General features: G+C 53.7%; 3 protein-coding genes across 8 annotated transcripts; 2 read left to right on the top strand and 1 right to left on the bottom strand.

Moving 5' to 3' along the window:
- Positions 1-257: 257 nt before the first annotated feature.
- On the top strand, positions 258-10242 carry LOC104634947 (butyrophilin subfamily 1 member A1). 3 transcript variants are annotated; one of them, XM_075776433.1, is made up of 11 exons: positions 258-1052; positions 1723-1827; positions 2747-2794; positions 2902-3094; positions 3656-3937; positions 4963-5067; positions 6014-6034; positions 6665-6685; positions 7877-7966; positions 8379-8411; positions 9335-10242. In XM_075776433.1, exons 4-11 carry the CDS (start codon positions 2929-2931, stop codon positions 9850-9852), a joined length of 1236 nt encoding a protein of 411 aa, XP_075632548.1. In that variant the 5' UTR covers positions 258-1052; positions 1723-1827; positions 2747-2794; positions 2902-2928; the 3' UTR covers positions 9853-10242. The 3 variants fall into 3 exon arrangements, with proteins under 3 accessions (XP_075632548.1, XP_075632546.1, XP_075632547.1); XM_075776432.1 differs by adding an exon at positions 7360-7380 and having other exon boundaries at positions 338-1052; positions 2747-3094; positions 7877-7897; XM_075776431.1 differs by having other exon boundaries at positions 335-1052; positions 2747-3094.
- A 138-nt stretch (positions 10243-10380) lies between these two features.
- GP1BA (glycoprotein Ib platelet subunit alpha) lies at positions 10381-16445 on the top strand. Of its 2 annotated transcripts, none has more exons than XM_010301607.2 (3): positions 10381-10863; positions 12556-13317; positions 13904-16445. In XM_010301607.2, the coding sequence occupies exons 2-3, from the start codon at positions 13156-13158 to the stop codon at positions 16073-16075; spliced, it is 2334 nt and encodes a 777-aa protein (XP_010299909.2). In that variant the 5' UTR covers positions 10381-10863; positions 12556-13155; the 3' UTR covers positions 16076-16445. The 2 variants fall into 2 exon arrangements, with proteins under 2 accessions (XP_010299909.2, XP_075632545.1); XM_075776430.1 differs by having other exon boundaries at positions 10381-12285; positions 12556-12829.
- Positions 16446-18592: 2147 nt separating this feature from the next.
- KLHL33 (kelch like family member 33) lies at positions 18593-23160 on the bottom strand. Of its 3 annotated transcripts, none has more exons than XM_075776731.1 (5): positions 23148-23160; positions 21747-22274; positions 20574-21507; positions 20009-20179; positions 18593-19430 (listed from the first exon to the last, which is right to left on the bottom strand). In XM_075776731.1, exons 2-5 carry the CDS (start codon positions 22267-22269, stop codon positions 18854-18856), a joined length of 2205 nt encoding a protein of 734 aa, XP_075632846.1. In that variant the 5' UTR covers positions 22270-22274; positions 23148-23160; the 3' UTR covers positions 18593-18853. The 3 variants fall into 3 exon arrangements, with proteins under 3 accessions (XP_075632846.1, XP_075632844.1, XP_075632845.1); XM_075776729.1 differs by lacking the exon at positions 23148-23160 and adding an exon at positions 23016-23136; XM_075776730.1 differs by lacking the exon at positions 23148-23160 and adding an exon at positions 22921-22984.
- Between the last annotated feature and the right edge of the window lie 625 nt (positions 23161-23785).

Below are 23785 nucleotides of genomic sequence, written 5' to 3'. Positions count from 1 at the left end.
ACTGGAACACGGGAAGTTCCACCTGAACATGCAGAAAAACTTCTTCCCTCTGCGGGTGACCGAGCCCTGGGACAGGCTGCCCAGAGAGGTTGTGGAGTCTCCTTCTCTGGAGAGATCCAGAACCCTCCTGGACACCATCCTGTGCGACCTGCTCTGGGTGATCCTGCTCTAGCAGGGGGTTGGACGAGATGATCTCTAGGGGTCCCTTCCAACCCTGACCAGTCTGGGATTCTGTGAATGATGAGGTTGGTTTATTATACTTAGCTCCACTATCATTTGTTGGCCAGGTCTGTGTCTCTGTACACTTCATTTATCTCCTCCCTCTTTTCCTTGTCGTCCCTTTTGGCAAGGTCCCTGGCCAGGTCCCTTCACCCAAGCCGATGCTCCCACCTCCCGCGTTCCCTCACACTCCTGGCCGGGGATGGGAGGGCGCCGGACCCGGCTGGGCTGAGCATCCGGCGGGGCTGCCTTCCAACACATCCCAGGGCAGCAGCTTTCCCTGAACAAACCATCCTCGGTGGCCTCGCCCTTTGGCCGGGGAGAATTGCTTTTAAACAATTTTTAAGCTAGTGCTGGGCTTTGCTGTCAACCCTGCGCAGCCTCTGGGTGTGAATCCCGGCTCCATCACCTCCCTCCTTCCCGCTGGTGCCTCCGAGCTCTTCCTGGGGGATGTGCACACCGCTGCCGCTATCCATCCCCTCGCAAGCCGGAGGAGAGCCGTGGGAGGAGGCTGCGATATGCCGCCATAGAGGGTGCCTGGGGCAGGGATGTGCCTGTGGACGTTGCTGGAAGAGCATTTCCGGAGCAACAGGATTGCCAAAAAAACCCCAAATCACTCAACGACTTTCATTTTTGAGCCGAGGCAGCGCAGGAGGAAACGAGTGGCAGGCTGGGACACAGAGTGACGGTTTGGGTTGGGTTTTTTTTTTTTTTTGATTTTCAGACAGGGAAACGCTTAGCTCAGATCTGGGTGACTCCTCCAGACACACCGGGTGACGGCCGAGCAGCTCCTGCCCCAGCTCAGAGCCCATGAAAGAGCTCGGGGCCTCCAGGTACGTGGCGTCTCTCGGAAAGCTGCAGTTTGAAATCCCTTTCTGCCATCGCCCTGAATTGGTCGCGGTTTTTCCCTCTCATTAACAAAGCCGTGACTAAGTCAGCGAGTCATAAGAGGGTTTGGGGTGGAGGGGGGGGAGTTCAGAGCAGGGCCAGGTCCCTGCTGGGTGTTGAATTAGCGTTTGGGTCATTTTGCTTTCCCTGGTCTGAGACCTCCTCCCACCCTCGGTGCAGTGGCAGGGGATGAGCTACCGAGTCCCAGATTTGTCTCGGAGGAGGAGTGCATTTGGTCTGGGCTTCTCCCTCTTGTCCTGTGCCTTGCCATCTCGTTCTTAGGGCTGGATAAGAAAAGCAAGGGCTCCGTATTAAAACAAATGCCACTTTTCATGGAATTAGAGGAGATGTTGCAGCTTGTCCTTTGTTTCCCCATGGGAAATTCCTACAACTTTTTATGCCAGTTGGGTACTTGGTATGTAAAGCACTAAAGTCAGGCTGACGATGGAAAAATCGATTTCAACCTTCAGCATCTGAGGCTCTTCCCTAGCCGTTACAAAAAGGGGCTGCAATCAGCAATAAACCCCTTTAAAAGTGAATTCTGCCTTTTTTTTTTTTTTGTATTCCTTTGTTCCTCCTCCCTTTTGCCCTTTCCCTTTCCTTCCCTGTCTCTAGGTTGTGCAACAGCGAAGAGGATGCTCTCCAGTTCCCACCTCTGCTGCTCTCTGCCAGCTTTCATCATTTATGGTTTAGTTCTCCAAGTTCAGGAGCTTCAGTCAGGTAGGGATCCCCGTGGTTCTTGCTGATCCCTGCGGCATTGCTTCCAGCCTGAACCTCCTCCCAGCTGCCATCGCAGCTACTCCCCATGAACACAGAGCACAGAGCAGGATTGGGCCCTTTGCCGTAAACCGCATCCGCTTCTGAGCGCGCCAGCATCCCTCTGGCTCCTGGCTTATTCCTCCAGCACAGGCACTCGCACAACCTCGCTGAACTCAGGGGGAGATTAGATGATGCCGATGAGTTGATTATAGTTTGCTGCCATTTCCCTCCCTGATTTCCCTGTTCCTGGCATGTTCCCAGCACATCATCGCTTTACTGGGCTGTGTCCAGGGTGCACTGGACCCTTTGCAGCACCAATTCAATAAAGGGAAAAAAAACCCACACAAAAAAAAATCTTTTATAAATTATTCTAGGCTCTTTTTCTGTTAGATTGCTGACCTGAAGCAGCTCCTTCAAGGCAGCCCTGGCAAAAGGATGCAGCACAACAGTTGACTCGAAAGTTACCTTGCCAAAAAGAAAAAAAAAGTTGATTTGCTTTTGTTTTCCTCTAACCAGAAACCACTTTCTCTATGAGTTGAGTGGCCAGCTTATTAATAAGCCTTTTTTTATAAATTCCAAAAGATGCCCAGAGTATTTTTATTTTCTCTTGTAATAGGTGTGAATAGCTGAGGATATTTGAGTTATTTGTGTACCCATGTTGTCTGCTTTCCCCAGCCAACCACCCAGAAACCTTCCAGCCACTTCCTTCCTTCTTCATCCTGCTTTCCCCCAGCCCCGAGCAGCACGGGCAGCAGTTGCCCCCTTGAGAACAAATCATGGTTTAGGGATTTGAAGAGCTTTCATGGTAGCAGAGGCTTCGTCTCCCCTGCCCCCGAGCAAATTCACAGTTATTTCTTCTTCCTCCGGGGTTTTCTCCCAGCTCCGTTCAACGTGACGGGACCCCCCGGCCCCATCACCGTGGCCATGGGTGAGGACGTGGTGTTGCCTTGTCGCTTCTCCCCGGCCCAGAGCGCGCGGGACATTGAGGTGACCTGGTTTCGGGAACACTTCTCGTCCTTTGTGCATCGCTACAAGGGGGGCCAGGACCAGTACGGGGAGCAGATGCTGCAATACCAAGGGCGCACTGAGCTGCTGAAGGACGGCTTCGCCAATGGCAGCGTGGACTTGAAAATTTTCCGCGTCCAAATGTCTGACAGAGGGAATTACACCTGCTTTGTTCAGCGCGACTCGGATTATGACGAGGCTGTGGTGGAGCTGCAGGTGACAGGTCTGTAGTCTGTGGCCCTGGTACCTCTCGTTTACTTGCTCATAACCAGCGCTCTTCTTCCGCATCCTTCTTCTCAGCAGCATTTTCAGGTGGTTGCTTTGGAAATAGGGTTTTATTAAGTCCCGTGGTTGAAAATACCAAGAATGTCTCGGAGAGGTGAAATTGCCTCCCGAGCGGCCGTAAGGAGCTCATGAGATATGCTACCTACTTCAGAAGTGTTCTTGATATTCTTCTCTTCATATAAGTGGGTGTATGAAAAAAAATTGGTAGTGGGTAATATAATAAGCATGTCTTGGTTTGTGCTTGTATATTTTAATATCCACGCCTGCAGATTGTTTTGCTGCAGTAGTAGCCTCCAGGGCAGATCTTTGAGTTATGTGAAAAGAACCTGCAAGAAATGTCCTGACTCCAGGTGACACTTAAACCCCCCAAAAAACCTGGGATTTGTCTATGTCAAAATTCATCCCTTCTTGTCAGGGAAAGGAACAGCCAGGCCATCTAACCCCCCCCCCCCCAATATCCGGCATCCCAGGGTCACCGCGGGTCTCCGTTTTCCCGCAGCCAGCGGCTCTGCCCCGCTCATCGTGCTGGAGCAGTACCAGGACGGGGGGATCCGGGTGGCCTGTCGCTCGGACGGCTGGTACCCGCAGCCCCAAGTGCTGTGGCAAGATCCCCACGGGCGGCATCTCCCATCCCTCTCGGAAAATGTTACCCAGGACAAGAGCGGCCTCTTTGCAGCGGAAAGCAGCATAATCCTCACCAGAGACGTGAACCAAAAACTCTCCTGCTCGGTCCGTCATGCCCTGCACAGCCAGGAACGGGGATCATCTTTTTACATATCAGGTGAGCAGAGGACGAGGGCATCGCCCTGGGAACGTTCCCGATGGAGCTGAGCTTGGAAAGCGCCGACAGCAGAAAAGCTCAGGTGCATTTTGCAGGCTTGCGTTCAGCGCATCGAGTGTATTTTGCACGCTGCGCGTGCAAACAGCTGCAGCTTTCGGCAGCATTTGTGCACGTGTGCTGCCAAAATTCATCAGTTTTGTCTTGGAGCGTGGGTAGTTTAGCGTGGGGAGGAAAAAGACAGCCCTCGTTGTAGCAGGGTTTATATAGACACCTGGGTTATGTCCAAACATTCGTAACCCTGGCACCAAATGAAAAAGGAGGCGCCAACCGGTGCCCTTAGTCTCACCCACTGCGAAATCCCGTTCTACAGGTTTGGTATGAGAAATAAATCGTCGTGTCTTGTTTTAGCATCTGCACATACTGAATATATTTTTATTTTTTTTTCCTTGACACACAGAAAAGCTCCTTTTTGCTGGCAGATTGATTTGGGGCAGGGATGCAATGTCGAACTGCACCGCAGTATCACGTGCTTTGCAGCTGCATCCTGTTCCTTTTTTGGTCTGGGAATGAACAATTTTGGGAGACTCTTTCCCTGGGAGGCCTGTACCTTTCTCCTGGTGATCCTGCTCTGCACTGGAGTGTTGCTGTTGATGCATATGTCACCCTGTTTCTGATCCTATGTTGCCTAATAAAATGCAGTATTTTTTTTCCAAAGGAAAAGAAAGCATGATTTAACTAGAAATAATTTGGTTAGAAATCCATTTTCCCTTTAAAACCGCCCCCCCCCCCCCCCAATGTATGCAGACAAAACATCATCAGCCTCAAACAAGTGCTAAATTGCCAAAATGGATTTTTTTTTTTTTTAGTATTATTTTTTGTCACTTTGTGAAGTACAGTCAGGAACTGATTTTTCACCCTTGATGGGATTCAGACCTGCTTGGGATGAGCTTGTGTGAAACAGAAATCACCTACTTCCCTTGGCTACTTGCAGAGTAACCTAACCCCTTCGGGACTTTATTTTTCAGATCCCTTTTTCCAAAACGCCCGTCCTTGGATGACCGCCCTGGGTGTGGTCCTGGTTGCTGTGGTCGCTTTCCTTATTATTGCTGTTTATCTGTATAAAATTAAAGGTATCGTCCTGGCGCGGTGTTTGGGGAAGGGGGGGCTGGGCAACTGTCCTCTTCAGCCGCCTCTGGTTTTGACGAACAAGTGGGTTTGAGAAATTCCGGGATGGTCCCGGAGTCTTGGTGTCTTGGACACATGTACGGTGCCAGGGAACTTAAAGACCCAGGGGTTTAATTTCTGGCAAGAAAAGAAAGAATCATAGAATCATAGAATCTTTAACGTTGGAAAAGACCTCTAAGATCATGAAGTCCAACCGTCAATCCAACACCACCATGTCTACTAAACCATGTCCCAAAGTGCCACATCTACGTGTTTTTTGAACACCTCCAGGGATGGGGACTCCACCACCTCTCTGGGCAGCCTGTTCCAATGCCTGACCACTCTTTTGGTGAAGCAATTTTCCCTAATATCCAATCTAAACCTCCCCTGACCCAACTTGAGACCATTTCCTCTTGTCCTTTTGCTAGTTATTTGGGAGAAGAGACCAACGCCCACCTCTCTATGCCCTCCTTTCAGATAGTTGTAGAGAGTGATAAAGGTTGTTTCTCCAACAAAAAGGCCAGCAAAGAAGGAAGTGGGCATCAAAGCAGTGTGAGCCGGCCGTTTCTCTGCCCCAGCCGAGGATGGAGAAACGTTGCCTGCAGAAATGGAGCAATAATTTGCCTGGCCCTGCAAAAAAACCCTGGCACTTTTGGTGGCCTGGCAGGGCTCCCTTTCCTTCTGAAAGACCCCTCTTGGGGGGTAAATAATACAGAGGAATAAAGGAAATTGAAATCCTCTATTTCTTACCAAAAGGAGCTGGAGCTGGTGGGTCGTGCAGGTACTGCAGCACTGCCAGCCCCCGCGGCCCTTCTGCCTTGCAAGTGGCTGCAACTCCGGCTGTGGTTTAATCGGTGCTCTTTGGAAGGGATGCTTTTTGAAATTATTTACATTTCTTTCTTTCCTTCACAGGAAAGCATGAAAAAAAAATAGGTAAGCTTTACTTTCCATTTTCCAGAAATTTGAGAATTCCCTCAAATGGAAGAATTCATGGGGCACATTTCTGGGGGGAGATGGGGAGAGAAATGGTTTGGCTAGCAGCTAGAGAAAGTTGTGAAATTAATTTATGAAATTATGAAATGATGTTGTAATTTTAAGTAAAAACATTGCAGAACCAAAGAAAGCGTGAACAGATGTTGTACCAACAATGAACTTTGTTTTTCAAATGGCTCCCAAGGTTCTTCCCAAAGCTGGAGGAACCTTTAGGGTAGCACATGCCATTTTGCAGGGGCCTCAGCTTTGTCTCAGCGCTAAGCAGACACAGGGGCAGGATGCTTAGGTAGCACCGAAGGTGAAATGTAACCCCATGCTCCCCCTCCCCTTGTCGATTCAAACCTGCCCCTTCACCGCTGCCCTAGAGCTGGAGCCCTCTCCAGCACTGGCCTCTGCCCAAGGTGGGTTCGGGGAGGGTGGGAAAGATCCCCAAAAGTCTTGAGAAGAAAGGTCTTGAGGAGGTCCTGGGCTGAGGAGCAGTTTCAGCCTCCTCCCCCCTCCCCAGCAAGCGTATCGGGGAAAAAGGAATTTGCTTTGGTGGTGATGCTCTGGTCTGGTTTTGCTTTTCAGCGATGCAAGAGGCAGCACTGCGTAAGTCTCGCTCCCCATTTTCCCGGTGAAATCCTCTGTGAAAACTTTCAGACTTTTTTATTCATCCTCTCATTCTGTCTGAATGTTCTTTTCAGGCAGATGCTTTACATCCCCCCCTCTCCTGACCCCCTAATAATGTGAAAATTCACTCTGAAAAGTCATTAGGATTTTTTTCCCTGAGTGGCTGTCAGTGCTTTTAATTTTTAATTTTTTTACTCTTAATTTAAGTAGTGAGATAGTACTGAAAAGTTATTGTTTTTTAGGGGAAGATTATGGAAATCTAAGCTGCTGAGAGTTTTCTTATAAAGATGTAGATTGTTTGATTACCATAAATTTTTTTAAAAACCCCAAACACTTGAAGAGGGCATTTTTTTGTTGTTGTTATTGTTTGCTTGCTTGCTTGTAGCTCATAGAATTACCAAGAAATAGCCCTTTTGCTATTAAAAATCAGCTCTTGCTAAATTTTTGCCAATGCAGGCGAAAATAAATGATGGAGAAAATAAGCAGAGATCCGCTCGCTCAGGGATCACGAGCATCCTGGCAATCAGAGTGTAAAACAGGGCATCTGCCCCCTCCGTCACAGCCTCTCCTCCCCTGTGTGGACCTTTAGCTGGGGTCCCGGGGAAGGGACTGTGTCAAATACTAACGTGCGTGTGTTTCTGTTTGTTGTTCAGGGGACTGCGATGCAGAAATCGGTGAGTCTCCTTCTATGCCACACAAAGGATTTTTTTTTTTATAGAGTCTCTATAGGGTGGTAGGTTTTGGGTTTGTTTGTTTTTTGGTTGTTTGGTTGGGTTTTTTAATTTTCACTTTTAAAGTGTGACGTGAACCAAAAAGTGATTGGGGCATAGAGGGGGAAGGAGAGAGTGAATCTGAGAAGCAAAAAATTAAAGCTGGTTGAAGGTGGTGGCTGGGGTTGGGGATGGGTGACTGCAGTGGCGGCGCGGGGGGGGCGACTGCCCTGCGACAGGTCCCTTGTAGGCGAGGGACCTCCCAGAGACTTCTTCCCGCTCCAGATTGGAGCAGCACAACCCACACCATCACCTGCAGAGCTCCAGGCTGGGGGTGGGAGAGGTCTTTGCATTGCCAAGTGTTGGCAGAAACCTGCACACGCAGGCTGTTACGGGAGAGGTTATATCCCAGTCAATATCCCACAATATCCCATTTGCGCTGATTTATCTTCTTTTTCAGAGAAGCAAGCTGGAGAACTTGGTGAGTATGGTTCTCCTTCCTACAGAGGAGAGGCTTCAGTTGGGCCAATTTCTCATCTGGGTTTTGCACGTATGTCCTGGTTTTGGCTTTCCTTTTAGGAAAGAAAGAAGAAGCAAATGCTGAGCTCATTTCAGAAACAGCATTTTCCTTTGCTCTCTATGTGTTTTTAAGCTATTGCCTGTAATCCTTCTGTACTAAGAAGAAAATTCTTTCAGTGTTCAAAGAAAGTACAAATAGACCATAGATATACGTCTGAATTGGGACAGGCAGCGTGATTATATTTGTAGAAAATGGACGGAGCCCTTTCACGGGGGTAGACATTGAAGTTCTGAAGCTACGCACTGTGAGATGACTTTGACAAATACAGCAACAATTCAGAAAATGTGTGACTACACTGGCATATCATTATCCTGAGCTAATCCAGCACAAGTGTGTTCAGATTAAATCTCATCTGTGGTTTTTTTTGTTTTTGTTTTTAAAGCATGGAGAAGATACGCAGTGCCTATAGCAGCAGGTAATTAAAGTTTGGTCTTCCAGGGTGCTTAATCATCTTCCACGCTTTAATCTCCCTCCCTGGTAGTTGCAGTCCTGCAGGGATGCTGGTGGTACCAGGGATGGTTGTGCCAACCCTCAGTTTACAGGGGAAGGTGTAACACTCAGACCCCTTGTTCGTTTGGTGCATGCCCCAGTTTCAGGCAAATCTGGAGTGTCCTGATCCTCAGTGAGCAGTGCTGGCCATATTTTAGAGACATGGGGACTTCTTCAGCCTGGAGGTCTGCTGACAATCCTCTTCCCTCTCTGCTAGGTGTCATCTTTCTGCTTCATTTTTCGTTCTTTGCACTGATAGAATCACCTCGTGCAGCTTCCCATGCTGCAGTCTGCCAGCTATTGCTTGCACCTTTAGTCAGCAAAGATCTCTCCTGGGGCTCCCCAGTTCCAGACAGACAGGGAACTACTGGGGAGAGTCCATCGGAGGGCTGTGAGGATGAGTAAGGGACTGGAGCATCTCTGGTATGAGAAAAGGCGGAGAGAGCTGGGGCTGTTTAGCCTGGAGAAGAGAAGGCTGAGAGGGGATCTGATCAACACTTATAACTATAAAGGGTGGGTGTCTAGAGGAAGGGGCCAGACTCTTCTCAGTGGTGCCCAGCAACAGAACAAGGGGCAACGGGCACAAACTGGAACACGGGAAGTTCCACCTGAACATGAGGAAAAACTTCTTCCCTCTGCGGGTGACCGAGCCCTGGGACAGGCTGCCCAGAGAGGTTGTGGAGTCTCCTTCTCTGGAGAGATTCAGAACCCTCCTGGACACCATCCTGTGCGACCTGCTCTGGGTGATCCTGTTTTGGCAGGGGGTTGGACGAGATGATCTCTAGGGGTCCCTACTAATCTGTGAATCTGTGAATCTGCCCTGATGTGTTGACTCCCTCTCTCCTGCAGTGAACGTGGTTCTGGATCCAGACACAGCCCATTGTGACCTTGTCCTGTCTGATGACTGCAAAAGTGTGAAACGAGAAGACACACGGCAGGACATCCCCGACATTCCGGAGAGATTTAACCCGTGGCGCTGTGTGCTGGGCCGTGAAGGCTTCACCTCGGGGAGATACTACTGGGAGGTGGAGACAGTGGATGGAGGGGGATGGACTGTGGGAGTTTCTAGGAAAGATGTGAAAAGGAAGGGTGAGATTGAGTTTAAGCCAGAGGAGGGCATCTGGGCAGTGGGGCAGTGGGCAGGGCACTTCCAAGCTCTCACATTCCCTAATCGCACTCTCCTTCCTGAAATCCAGACTCCCAAGCGGATCCGGGTCTCTCTGGACTATGATGAGGGACGGGTGGCATTTTTCAGTGTTGATGAGGAGATTCCCATCTTCACATTTCCACTGGCATCATTTGAGGGCGTAAAAGTCCACCCTTGGGTCTGGCTGGGTCCTGGGACGTGGCTCAAAATGTGGCCGTGATGAAGGGGAGGGAGCAAGAGAAGGCTTTTTTTAGGGGACCTCAGGAGTTCAGACTCACAGAAGGAAGGAACTTGTTGAGGTTTCTGTTGCTGCTCACAGCAGGGCTAACCTCAAAGCTGCCTTAGGTGTCTTTGCACCTTGTTCAGCTGAATTGTGTAGGAACTCCAAGGGTGGAGATCTCTTTACCTCTCTGGACCTCTGTCCCGGTGCTGCGCCTGTCTCAAGGGGAAGAATTAACCCTTTATGTTTGGTCAGAGTTTCCCCAATTATAACCCATGACTGTTGCCTTTCATCCTTGCTGTCTACCTGTTGAACACCACTCCCACTGAACAGACAGTACCACAACAGGGATTTCTTTTTAAATGCACGGAATAAAGTTACTTCAGCGGGTTTTGCCTGTACGTGTGTCAGCGCCAAATGTCTGTGCCTGAGGCATTGTCCCCACCTCCTTTTAGCCCCGTGGGGAGCTGCAGGCACTTTGGAGAAAATGGTTCACCACATCCTGCAGGACACAACGAAGGCATGTCAGTGGTCCATGGCTGTGCTTGTCCCCACACCTGCCTGCAGCACAAGCCCAGGTGATAAGCTTACCTGTGACCTGGTGACATCTAACACTGAGATGGATCGCACCTTTGGTCACTCATTTTGGGGGAGGAAAAGCTGCTTTTTCTTACAGTGCTGAGGATCCTGGAGCAGGCTCAGAATGACCCATGTGGGCTGAAATGAAGCTGGAGAAATGAAAAATTAATATGAGGAAGGGCATCTCATATTGAGGAACTCCAGGTTCTCCATATTTTCAGGCAACTCTAGGTTATTTTGCAGTAGTGGAAACTGCCACCTGCAAGGGGATGATAGACATATGTGCTTCCTCTGAGGCCAGACATGCTTTTGCACCAGATCCTCCATTCAGCTGATGTCCAGCAAGCATGGACCTTCCCCAGGGAAGGCTTCACCATTACTGCTGAATTCATGGGCTTCTCAGAAAGAGGATGCACTTGTATGTGTGTCAGGGTAGGTCTGTTCATGATCAGCCTAGGGCAGCTCCATTCTCCCACCATGGAGGAGCCCAAAGGGAGCAGCTCAGAGATGCTATTAGGGCTTTTGCCTTTCCCTCCAGACCTGCCCGGCCCTCAGGAGTAATGCTCCCAGAGGTTGGTGTTCATGTCTCAGCTTTGTTCCTCGCCATGCACAAGCCCACGCAATGCAGCAGATGCCAAATCAGCTGTGAGGCCTGCAGTAACTGAGGGGCTTGGTGAAGGACGCAGCACAAGAGCGTTCCAAAGCCCTGAACAGTGTCACAAGTCTACAGGAACAGGCAGCATGAGGGTGGCCCTACTGCCAGGGCTCTGAAGAGCAGTTAGACGTTCATGTGTCTAAAGAAGGCTGGTGTGAAGGTGAAGATACAGACCTTGCTGTCTGCACTGGAGAAGGAGCACTATGCTCCTCAAGCCAGGGGTGATGCAGTTGCATGTTTCTATGACCCTCGGGCACCATCACCTCATGATCTCCTTCCTATTTCCTAGAGTCACATACAGTGTTGATGAGGTGCTAAAGGATGTGGGAAACAATCTGGATCACCTTGTTCCCTCCAAACACCCACTCGAAACAGTCTGCAGGTGAAACCAAGGTTGGGGCAACAACCTAATGGGAGATTGACCCCTAGGGTGTGGGAACAGGCTCTGGAGCAGTGGAGGATCAATCCTGACCTCCTCCTCACTGCTCGTAACCAGCCATGGGAAGAGTGTGCCTGCAGATGATTTCTGACCCGTCCACCCCTTTCCTCTGGTACAGGCTGCCCCTTCCCCTTCAACAAGGCTTGTTGCAGTGGACTGCTTGGGTCTTCTGCTCCTTCTTCTTCAGGGAGTGAAGCAGGTGGGGTGAAGGACATTTTGAGGGTTCAAAGTGTCCCAGTGCATTTATCCACCTGGAAAAGGGAGACAGAAGCAATGATAAAGGCTGTGGGTTGGGAATGTGGGGCTGTGGCATGGAAGACCGACTGGTGGTGTCATGGGGGATGCTGTAGGTCCAGGGTGGGGGTAAGAGTACTGCTGTGGAGGAGGGGAAGCCATGTGCAGGCTTAGTCCCTGGGGTGCTATGAGAAGGCCAGGGATACATTTGCTCTCTCCCTTCCTATCCCCTACTTTGTGTTGGAAATCACTGATGCAGAGCCAAAAAACAGCCCCCCCAAATTCTGCCTCTGCTGCTGCCTCCAGCCCTCTTACTACGCGCTGACTAAAATGCCCCTGCAGTGAGTGGGCTGGGGTGAGAGAGGCGAGGAGAGGACACAGGAGGGACAGCTGACCCCAATGGACCAGAGGGATATTCCATACCACGTAGTGTCATGCGCAGCAACAAAACTGGGGTGAGGGGAGGTTTTTTCCAAGGTACCATTGCTCGAGGACTGGCTGGGCATCGATCTGCTGGTGGGAAGTGGTGAGTGAATGCTTTTGCATCACTTTTTCTCTCTCTCTCTCTCTCTCTCTCTCTCTCTTTCCTTCACTCATTAAACTGTCTTTGTTTTGACTCACAGAGGTGGGGTGTTTTTTTTTTTCCTCACTTTTGCTTTTCCATTTCTCTCCCCCATCCTGCTATAGAGGCAGTGAGTGGGTCAGCAGCTGGTGGGTGCTTAGCTGCTGGTCAGGGTTGACCCACCACAATCCAGAGAATGGAAAACCAATAGAAAACAAATATCTCCTCTTGCAGTTTTTAGGTGACCCTCCAGCTCTGCAGTCCAAGATGCTCTGCAGTGACCTATGGGCCAGGGAAGTGGAGACAGCTCGGCTGCAGGAACTGACAGCAGGAGGAATTGCAAAACCGAGCTCCTTCCTCTGCCTCTAATCTCCTTGCCTGGTCTGTGCTGCAGCTTCTCCCACAAATGTTAAAGAAGCCTCTCAGCTCTCCAGAAGAGTCATCCCTGTTTTTCCCGGCAAGCCAGAAAGAAAGGATCCCTCATCTACACCACAAACAACCGGCTGAGGTAATGTACAGAAACTGTTTCTCACTAGTATGCCAACTGGGCTGTCGTCCCCAGGTTGAGGTGCCTCAAGGACTGAAGTGCTGAGAAAGAGCTGTCTTGAAGCAAAGGAAAGGGCAGACATTTGTGCAAGGGCCCCTTTTGCCGGGATGGAAAAAGGTGCAGCTTGCAGGGCAGGGGGACATGCAAGGGCTCCTCCTGGGTGCAACCCTCCCCCCTTTACTGCGCAGAATCAAGAAATTATGGAGCTGGTCTCTGGTTGAGACTTTTCCAAGGAGACGGTGGTGTGGCAGTGCAGTTAAAGCAAGTGCTCTGCTGAAGGACAGGAGATGGTTTTGGCTGCTCAGGAAGTTGCAGCTCCGTTCCCACAGCTGTGCGTGCTGATAGAGGGCCTGGGCAGCCCCATCGCCAGTGCTGCGCCAGAGCAGCGCCTGGTCCTCGGGCAGGAGGGAGGCAAAGCAGCAGGAGAGCAAATGCTGGAGGGTCCACAGGTGAGTCCCAGGGAAGCGGTGTCCACTGGGGATCAGCACTCTGGGTAGCCACATCTGTGCAGGAGAAGCTCTTTTTCACATGATTCATGCTCCTACCTTGTGAATCCAAATCAAGCAGAGGGCTCAGCTGGCATTGGGTAAGGGCATATTCAGGGAGCCTCTTCCAGCACACGGCTTTCCTGGGCTGGGGTGGGTGTGGGTATGCAGGGACGTGAACACCACAGAGCTGCTGCTTTTGCAGCGGTGAGGGCAGCAATGCCACCCCAGCAGAGGAGGCACGGCCATGAGGAGGTATATGAATCAGGCTCTCCCTCCCACAGAGCAGGATGAGATGAGCAAAAGGGCAGAGACGGTGTCTCCTTGCTGAGCCTGCTGCCCTCCAAGAACAAGATGACAGGGTGGATGCTGGCAATAGGTGTGGGACTCATGTCTCCCATCCTTCCAGGGAGGAGCTGTGGGGCTCAGAAGGCTTCCAGAGGGTCTGGGGTGGGGGGGTCCCAGCTCTGTTGTGAACGGTGCTTGCGTGGGAAGAAAGGCCATGTGTAGGTGTGTGCCTGTGCCCACACCTCTCATCTCTCCCCTCCAGGCCATGCGGGTCCTTGCCCTGCTCTCGCTCATCCTCCTGGCCCTGCTGTCCCCAGCCAGCACTGCTGACCCAGGCCAGCCCTGCCCATCAGAAATGAACAAGGTCAAGGACCTCCTGGAGGTGAACTGCACAGGGCAGGCTCTCAGCGCGGTGCCCACAGACCTGCCCGTGCACACGGGCATCCTTCTGCTCAACGCCAACCACCTGGTGTCCCTCTCCACCGCTGCCTTCCTGCCCCTCACCCAGCTGCAGGATCTCGACCTGTCCAACAACGGGCTGGAGTCTCTGCACACCAAGCACCTGCTGCCATCCCTGAGGGAGCTGATCCTTTCCCACAACGCGCTGGGGGCCCTGCCCACCCTGCAGGGGCTGCCTCAACTCACCCGCCTGGCCGTGGCCTACAACAACCTGGAATCGCTGGCCCCAGGGGCTTTCAGGGCTGTGCCGCAGCTGCAGGACCTGGACCTGCGAGGAAACCGGCTGCGGACGCTGCCTCGGGAGGCCTTTGCGGGGCTGAGGGAACTCAAGGACTTGGACCTCTCAGACAATGTCCTAGAGGAGCTCCCCAAGGACCTGCTGCAGGAGCTGCAAAAGCTGGCGATCCTCTGGCTCTCAGGGAACCGCCTGCAGACCCTGCCCACCCACTTCTTCCCTGAGGGGCAGTTCTTTGCGTACGTCTTCCTCACTGAGAACCCCTGGCACTGCGACTGCGGCCTGCGCTACCTGCGGAACTGGATCAGGGATAATGAAGGCAGTGTCTATCAGCCAGAGCGGGGCCTGGAGAAGACAAAGGTGGAGGTTGCCCCTGAGAAGGTGCTGTGCCACAGCCCCCCTGAGCATTGGCAGAAGCCCATTATCCGCTTCAAGCCCAAGTGCGGCAACATGGGGGACGCGGATGAGGAGGAAGAAGAGGAAGAAGAGGAAGAAGAGGAAGAAATGAGGGAGAAACCTACCACGATCACTTTCTTCCCTCCACATCCATCCACTCCCAAAGAGCACACTACCATGCCTCATGCTGTTACCTGGCCTCCCCCCACTACCACAAGACCTCCTGTCGGCACCCCTTGTTGCTCCACTCTTGCCCCAGGCACTTCACTTGCAACGCCTGCAAGCACCAGAGCTCCCAGCACCACCACTCCTGCACTAGCCAGTCCCGCCCTGACACCCACACAGACACCCAGCATGGCCGCCACTGTCACTGCTGCTCCCGCCAGCACGTCGCACAGATCCACCACCCTCGTCTCCACCACCTCACTGCCAACCACTATGAGCACCAGACCTCCCAGCACCAGCAGCAGTCCCCAAACCACCCTTGCCGCTGGAACTACCAACACCTATTCCACTCTCATGGTGTCCCCCGGCGCATCTTCCACCACCTCCACAGCAGTGCCTTCTACTGCCACGCTAGAGGCCTCTTCCACTGTTAGATCTTCATCTCCTCCTCTGACGTCAACCACACCGGTGGTCTCCACCACCATGTTTTCCACTCATGCCCCAACACCGCCAGCTCCCCTGGACACCACAAACTTCACCCAGCCTGCACCTTCCCCTCCACCTCCATCTGTGCCCCTCTGCCCGTGCTCCACCCCAGGACTGGTGTTACCCTTGCTGCGCTCATGGGCAGGTGGGGAGGGTCCGCAGTGGGGCCAGTGGGTGCTGAGGCATTGCTGCCTATTGCACTGGGTGCTCTACCTGGCCTCCTTGGCTCTGCTGGTCCTGACCATGCTGGCTCTAGCAGGCTGGCTGGTGTGGATGTGTCTGGTGGGAAGATCTTCCTGGCACAAGTCCCTGCAGACCCAAGAGGTGCAGTATCCACTGTTAAGCTGGAGAGAGTCGACAGGAAGCCCTGAGATGCATCTCAGCAGCTTCAAAAGCCCCCTCCAGCGCTCCACGTTCTGTACCATCAAGGAAGTAGAGTTGTGCCCTGAGGTCACTTACTGCACAATTAAAGACCTGGGGATACAGCGCAGTCCTCCTGCAAGTTCCTCCTTCTGCACCACAAAGGAGCTGTGGGTCCACCATAGTCCTCCGAATGCTTCGTTCAAGTCTTTTTCCAGGAAGCTGACGGTCCCAAGCCTCGGCTCCCTGAGGACCCCTTCTGCTTACAGTCTGGACAGGGGTGTCAAGGCCATTGGTGATGTCAGAGTGAAATATGCTGGCAACACCTTGTAAATGCTTCTGTATTCTTCAGAGAAAGAGATGGAGAGTCGTGGCTCTGCTTCACGTACATTTGTTTTACAGAGGAAAGATCTGCTTGCTCAGGGGAAGCCATCCAGCCCCTTCCCCTAGCATTATTCTCACATACCCTGAGGCTTCTAGATCTGAAATAATTACTTGGGTACTTGGCAGGGGGAGAAGATGTCCTAAAGTGGTCAGTGATAGTTTGGGGCTGATGTTGCCTGGTTTCAGGGTGGGAAAGCAGAGCTTACTTTGTACACTGTGTCCCAACTGCTTCTGTTCAAATGATGCACATAAAGATGCACTATGCTTTCACTTCAGTGCCAGGTTGTTAATCACAGAATAAATAGTCTCTTTGTCTGAATTTCAAATGGGTGCTGGTTTCATTTCATTGGGCCTCCCATAGTCCTGGCAGGGTATGGTGAATGACAAAGTTGTCTTCAGTACTTGGAATAGTGAAGATAGAGAGCAAAAGGCCACTTATTCCCAGCTTCCTGACTTTTGTCCCAAATGTTTGATCCTTCACTGTAGAATTATGTGGGAAAAAACATCCCGCTGCATGTCATAGAATCATAGAATCATAGAATCACAGACTGGTTTGGGTTGGAAGGGACCTCACAGCCCATCCAGTGCCACCCCCTGCCATGGGCAGGGACACCCTCCACTAGCCCAGGTTGCCCAAAGCCCCATCCAACCTGGCCTTGAACACTGCCAGGGATGGGGCCTCCACAACCTCTCTGGGCAACCTGTTCCAGGGCCTCACCACTCTAACAGTAAAGAATTTCTTCCTTAAATCTAATCTAAATCTACCCTCTTTTAGCTTAAACGCATTACCCCTTGTCCTGTCACTACACTCCCTGAGGAACAGTCCCTCACCATCTTTCCTGTAGGCCCCTTCAGGTACTGGAAGGACGCAATTAGATCTCCCCGGAGCCGCCTTTTCTCCGGGCTGAACAACCCCAACTCTCTGAGCCTGTCCTCATAGCAGAGGTGCTCCAGCCCTCGGATCAGCTTCATGGCCTCCTCTGGACTCTCTCCAACAGCTCCATGTCTCTCCTGTACTGGGGCCCCCAGAGCTGGGTGCAGTACTCCAGGTGGGGTCTCACCAAAGCGGAGTAATAATTATTTTTTTCCTTTATCAGATACTTTTATGACATCTTGGGACATTTTTCAGCCCCTTCTGGTCTTGTATAGCAATGTTGGTGATTAAGGATGCCTTTTCTTGTTTTGTAACTGTGCTGTTTCTCACATTCCTGTGCTTACACTCTGTGGAGGGGCAGCATGCATCAGCTCTCATCTCTCCATGAGATTTAACTTCCTTTTGACACTTCTCCCACAATGTCATGGCATCCAGGTTAGGCCATCAAGCTCTGAAAGGCCGGAGAATTGCACAGGTAAAAAGCGGTGTGAAGGTCAGGAACAGTTACTAGCGGTTAATGACTCATCCTCCACTTGGACGCTGGTAACGTGTGAAGTACCACACAGAGCTGTGCTGCAAACACTTCTGTTTAACATTTTTATCAATGACATGGAGGAGTGACCGAGCGTGCTTTTATCGTGTTGGCAGATGATGCCAGGTCGGGAGGGATCAGTTCATATGCTTCCATAGGACTACCATTCAGGGAGTACCATTCGCCCTGGAGAAACGGGTTGACAGAAACCTGATGAAAGCCAACAAGGACAAATGCAAAGTCATATATGTTGGAAGAAAGACGCCAGCAATGCTGGTGGGAGACAGACTGTGGGGGAGCAGACCTATGGAGAAGGACCTGTGTGTCTCAGTTGACGGAAAAGTGAACAAGATCCAGCGGTGCACCCTGGCAGCAAAGAGAGGGCAACAGAAGCCTGGGCTGGGTTAAGAGGAAGGAGCACAGCCAGTTAACCAAGGGAAGTGATCATCCCCCTCTGCTCAGTGCTCATTAGACCACATCTAAAATACTGTTTTGGGAAGCCGTGAGAACCTGCAACCCTCCCCTACGCATCCCAGGATTCTCAAGTCCCTCCCCAAAGGTACCACTGGTACCCCAATATCTCCCAGAATCCCCATTACCTCCACCTCTCCTTGCAAGTCCTCTGTAGTATTCTCCCCTGTCTCCACACACCAAGCAGTCCAGGTCATTCCAGGAAGCCAAGACCTACCAGAACCACGTAGGAACCCCAAAGCCCACATGATCCCCCAATGTCCCCCATCTATCCTGCCATCTACCCCAGAACCCTGGTACCCACAGGACTCTCCTCTTCCCTCAGGATCCCCCACATACCCCAAGATGCTTCTCAATCCTGAGACACACACACCCTCTCCCGTGCCCAATGAATGCAGGCACCCAGGTTCCAGTGCCATCCACCCACTGCTCCCCAGGGGACCCAGGAATCCAGGCAATCATGGTCCCCACCACCATCCATCCAGCACACTCAGGCCATTGGTCTCCTGCTCTCCTGTTTCTTGCAAGAAGCACTTGGATGTCTGGGTTCAACAGCAGAAACAAGAAGACCAAGATGGGCAGTTCAGGAGCCACTTTTATTTAACCCAGTTATGGGGGATGGGAGTGGAAACTGGGGGATCCCCACCTCCCAGTGAAGGGCTCAGGGCAGGGGAGTGCAGGGTTGCAGTGTGGGGAGACTTTGTGTCCCACGGGGTCCCCACATTCTAGGACATGTGGGGTTGCTGGAACTCACTGTGGAGGAGAGATCTGGGGGCAATTTTGTCCCATAGAGGTGCCCATAGATGCTACCTGGGGATCCCAGTATGAGGTGCAGAGCTTTTAAGCCCCCCTAAGTATTATTGGGAGTGTCAGGTGATCTTGAAGGATCCTCAGGGTAGGCGGGGCCACGCAAGGCAGGGGGTACAGTGAGGACACAGGCTTGGAGATCAGTATAGGCATGGGGCAAGGTGCCCCGGGTGATCCAGCGCCGAGTGCCTGGCTGGTAGGCATGGATCAAGTGGGTGTCACGGTAGGTCTCATGACTGTACCCTCCCAGTACGAGCAGTTCCCCCCCGAGCACAGCTGCACCCCCAACTACATGGGCATGGGGCAGGGGGCTGAGGAGGACCCAGATGTCCAGCTTGGGGCTGTAGACCTCAAAGGCTAGCTGGTCCCTGTAGCCAGTCTGCCCATCCCGCTGGCACAGACCACCAGCCACATAGAGCTGCCCACCTGCCTCCTCCATGATGTGTCCAGCTCGCTGGCCATTCATGGGGGCCAGGACTGTGGCAGGCGCACCCGGCATGTAGCGCAGCAAGGACGTCTGGCACTGGAATGCCTCATCACACCCCCCTGACACGTAGAGGGCACCATCCAGGGCAGACGCCGCATGCCCACACAGAGCCATCGGCAGGGGCTGGCACCTCCTGGGCAAGAAGAGAAGCAGGGGATGAAGGGCAGGGTAAGCAGGGCAGTCCCATGGTGACTGCCTGCCCAGGAGTTCTCCAGTGAGTCATGGCTCCATTGAACGCTCAGCAGGCAATGTCGGCCAACATCCAATGAGCCCCAGTGGGCAGCATCAGCTAACACATAATGAATGCCCAAGAGGCATCACTGTTCAACACTTTGTAGACCCCAAAAGACACCATTTGTCAGCCCACAGTGGACTCCCTCAATGGACAATATTGACCAACACCCAACAGAGCACCCAATGAACATAGCTGAAAGATGTTTAAATGATTCGTCTCACTGGCAGATGGCCAACAGACCCTCAGTGAATACTATTGGCCAAAAACTCATTCACCACCTCATAGGCAGCACTGGCCAACACCCAATGACCCCCAAGGGACATGGTTGCTCATGTAGTAGACCTCTCCCAAAGGCCACCGTAGGTCCATTCTCCATTGGGGGCTCAGTGACCCAAAGACCACTCAATGGCACCACTGGCCAATGCAAGGGGCTGCTAGGGCAGAGGAAAGCAGGTGTCCAGGTGAACTGGTCTCACCTCCAGGTGTCATTGGCCAGGTCATAGCACTCCACGGTGTCTGTACAGTAGAGGTCACCCGAGCTGCCCCCCAGGGCATAGATGAAATCCCCGAGTGCCGCAGCTGCGAAATAGCTCCGCCCACAGGTCATGCTGGCCAGGCGCTCCCAGGAATCATCCATAGGCTGATACCTGGGTTTGAGAGGTAAAGGGGGCAAGAGACTACCTGTTACCTCCAATGCCATGAGGTGATGTTGGCACCACTGAGGTCAGCAAACAGCCAATCCCATAATGCCTTGAGGCCACATGGTCCCCTTGCAGGGGAATATCCCCTCCTTCTGGGCAACACCAAACCCATAATGCCTTGAGGCATCTCTAGATAGGAGCCTCCCTGCCCTACTCCTAAAAAGCCTGTAACATCCCTGAGTGGGAGGGCACCAATCCCAGAATGCCTTGGGGCCACTTGACCAACTGCAATGCCACAATGCCTTGGCTCCATGAGGCAGCTCTAGCTCTGTCAACACTTCCTCTGGTCCCACAATGTCCTGGTACCATGTGGCACTTCTAGGTCCTCTGTAGCTCTCACCTGTAGACACTGGCCAGGGTGTCACGGACCCCATAGTAGCGCTTTCCACCCAGGACGTAGAGGATGTTGCCCACCACAGCTACAGCATGGCGGAAGCGTGGGCCATCAGGAAAATGTCCCAGTGCCCGCCACTCCACCTGCTTCACCAGCCCCACAGCACTGAGATAGCGGTGGGCAAACCAGAGGTGTCTGCTGGGCTTCCGGGCAGCCATGTTGGTCGTCAGTTTGTCTCCACCACAAACCACCAGCACCTCTTGCAAGGAGCGCACTCGGCATGGCAGCTGGGCCATGGGGGACAAACTTGCTACCACAAGCTCGTGGAGGACCTTTGGGTCAGCTACCCCTGCAGTCACTGATGGGACCTTCTTCAGCTCCTGGCCAGACATGAGGGCAAAGCGAACAGATGACAGGACTTCTTTGGCTAGATCTTCTTGGTCATCTCTATTAGCCATTAGCCACCGGGATGCTGCTTCCAAGGCCTCCAGTTCGTGGAGGACATTGAGACCGTCAGAGCGGAGGAGGCGGATGAGAAGGTGAGCAGGAAGATCCAGGAAGGCCTGTGTGGCCACCACACTGGGGAAGGTGGCCAAGATGTAGTCCTCTGCTACACGGCCCACCTGGGCCAGCCCGTAAGTCACAGCAAAGGCCAGCACGTCCAGGCCAGTTTCTGGGGTCAGGCCATGGGTGAAAACATCCAGGCAGAGGGTGAGCAGCCCCCAGGCCTGGTAGCGCAGGGAGGTCTCAGCTGCCTCCAGGACCGTGGGCCACGGCCCTGCCACAGCCCCTGTGTAGGCAAAGGAGAGGAGGAGGCGCAGCTCGGCCGGGGACAGCCCTGTGGCCAGTGGGGCGGCGGGGTCATGGGTGGCCTCCCGCATGGGGCAAGTGAAGAGTGCCCGGAAGAAGTCACAGGAGCAGCTCAGGGCCAGGCGCTGAACTGGGGAGAAGGAGGAAGAATGGTGGGGCCAGTGGGGGACCCTTTGCACCGTGCAGCCCCCTGAGAACTGAAAGTGTCCTGGGCCTCCCCACAACCCCCAGCTCCCCTGAGGAGACAAGCCCTGTGGACACCTCTAGCTCCTCATCCCAGCCTAGTATCCCTGCCAGGGGACCCAGCTGTCCCAGCGTGCCCCGTCCCCCCTGCCCAGCCCTTCCTGGAGACCCCTGCCCCCGACTCACCTGGGATGACCTCGTCCCCTGCCCGGAGCTGGAGGTCACAGCCCAGGCCACTGGCATGGAGTTGCTCCATGGCTCTTAGTGTCTCCCACTGCTCCTCCAGGGGCTCAGGACCCCCCTCCTGGGGGTCACTCTCCAGCTGCGGGGCACAGGCAGCCATCACCCGTGGGGCCCCCAGGACTCTGGCGGCCTCTTCTACCTCCTTCTCCCGGCCGTGGGGCACAGCTCCCCCATAGGCGAAGGCCAGCACAGCCCGCCAGCCCCACAACGTGGCCCCGGGTGGCAGGGGGACATGGGGTGGGGGGCCATGGCGCAGCTCTCTGGTCCTGCCCTCCAGGAAGCGGAGGAAGAAGGAGCTGATGGAGGCCAGGACCACAGCATGGGCCATGTCACCCTCCGGGCCCACGGCCACATCCACCAGCTGTCCTGCGGTGCGGAGGTGGTCGGCTGTGGCCAGGAAGTGTCCAGCGTGGGCCCCATCCCGCAGGTGCCACTGAGCGGGGGCTGGCCCCTCTGCAACCCACATCTTGCCTGTGGGAACACACAGAGCAGGGAGTCAGGGTGTCATCCCCATAGCCAGAGCCTTCTGGTCCATGGCAGGTGTCCTGGCTGGGGACGTGGGGTCTTGCTACTGGCACTGCCCCAGAGTGAAAGCTGCTGGATCCATTGCTAAAGCCTCTACCCCGTAGCTGAGGCCACCAGGAACTGCTACTGCCCCATAGCTGAATTAAATCCCATTGGCAAAACTGAAGCCCCATAGGTGAGCCCAACAGGCCATGTCACTGCCCTATAGCTGAGGCTGATGTCCCTCATCTGGTTCATTGCTGAATCCTCAGGATGAAGCTATTGATGCATGGCCAGCGCTGCTGCCCCAACCAAAAGCCACAGCCCCAAAGCTCAGGCCACTGTCCCCGATCAAACCCTCCACCCTATAGCAGATGCTACCAAGTTCGTCCCCAATCATTGCCCCATAGTTGAAACTACTGGTGCTCCAACAGCGGCAAAGCCGCTGGTCCCCCGACCAGCTCCCCAGCGAAGCCACCTGTCCCACCCGTTCAGTGCACAGCAGCGACTGCTGTGCGCTGCCTGTTGTGTCTCGCGCTATCGCGTGTCGCGATGCATTGCGTTGCGAGTTGCGTGTGACATTGCACGTCGTGCGCCCTTTTGCACCGCTTACTGTCAGGGTGCGCTGATCCTTGCCTGGCACGCTGTGTCACACCGTGGTGCGCTGCACGCTGCCACCCCCCTGCCCCATCACGAGTGGTGCCTCACGTGTTGCTCGCTGTGTTTGCATGGTGTCGCGTGTCCTTGCTCGGGCCGTGCGCTTTGCAGCCCGGCGTGGTGCGTGCCGTATGCCGTGTCCTGCATTGCTGCACGGCATGCCACGCACTCGTCCCCCCTTACCGCCTGCCGCCGCTCCGGGAAGCTCCTGTGACTCCCCAGGAATGCGCCTGGGTAATTATAGCCCAGACGGGACACGTGGCCACGGCCAGGAGCTGGGAGAGGCCCAGGCAGAGGGAGGTCCGAGGACCAGTAGCCCTGGGATGGGGCAGTGAGGACACCCGGGTTCCCTGAGGACAGGCAGTGGGTGGCAGCTGCCAGGTTTTTTTTCTCCTCTCAGGTAGTGGAAGGTGCAGGCAGGGCTGTAAACCCCAGGTTACCCTGGCCAGGTCCTCTTGGGGGTCATCAGACACCCCCTAAACCTTGCTCACCTCCAGCGCCCAGGGTGAAGCAGAGCCCCCTCAAAAGTCCTTGAGTGGGAGAGAAACAACCCCCTGCTCCCCCAGCCCCACGGGGGGTGACACCCCCACCACTACGTGTTGTGCTCCCGGAGCCCAGCCCCACCGGCCCCGGCACCGAAGAGCCAGGGGTCCCGCCAGCCCCGACGTCAGGGAGCACATGGAGACACCAGCCCCTTGGCCCAGCCCCGAGCGTCCCCAGGACCATCCTGCGCCCCCAGGACCCCACCAGCCACAGAGAGCACAGACCAGGGAGCAGCACAGCCTGCCATGGCTGTGACCATGTGTGTCGCTCTGTCCCCT

This window comes from Balearica regulorum, chromosome 26 (assembly GCF_011004875.1).
Source record: "Balearica regulorum gibbericeps isolate bBalReg1 chromosome 26, bBalReg1.pri, whole genome shotgun sequence".
Classification (NCBI taxonomy): Eukaryota; Metazoa; Chordata; class Aves; order Gruiformes; family Gruidae; genus Balearica; species Balearica regulorum.
The sequence above is the reverse complement of the archived record's forward strand: the minus strand, read 5'-3'. Positions and strand labels throughout refer to the sequence as shown.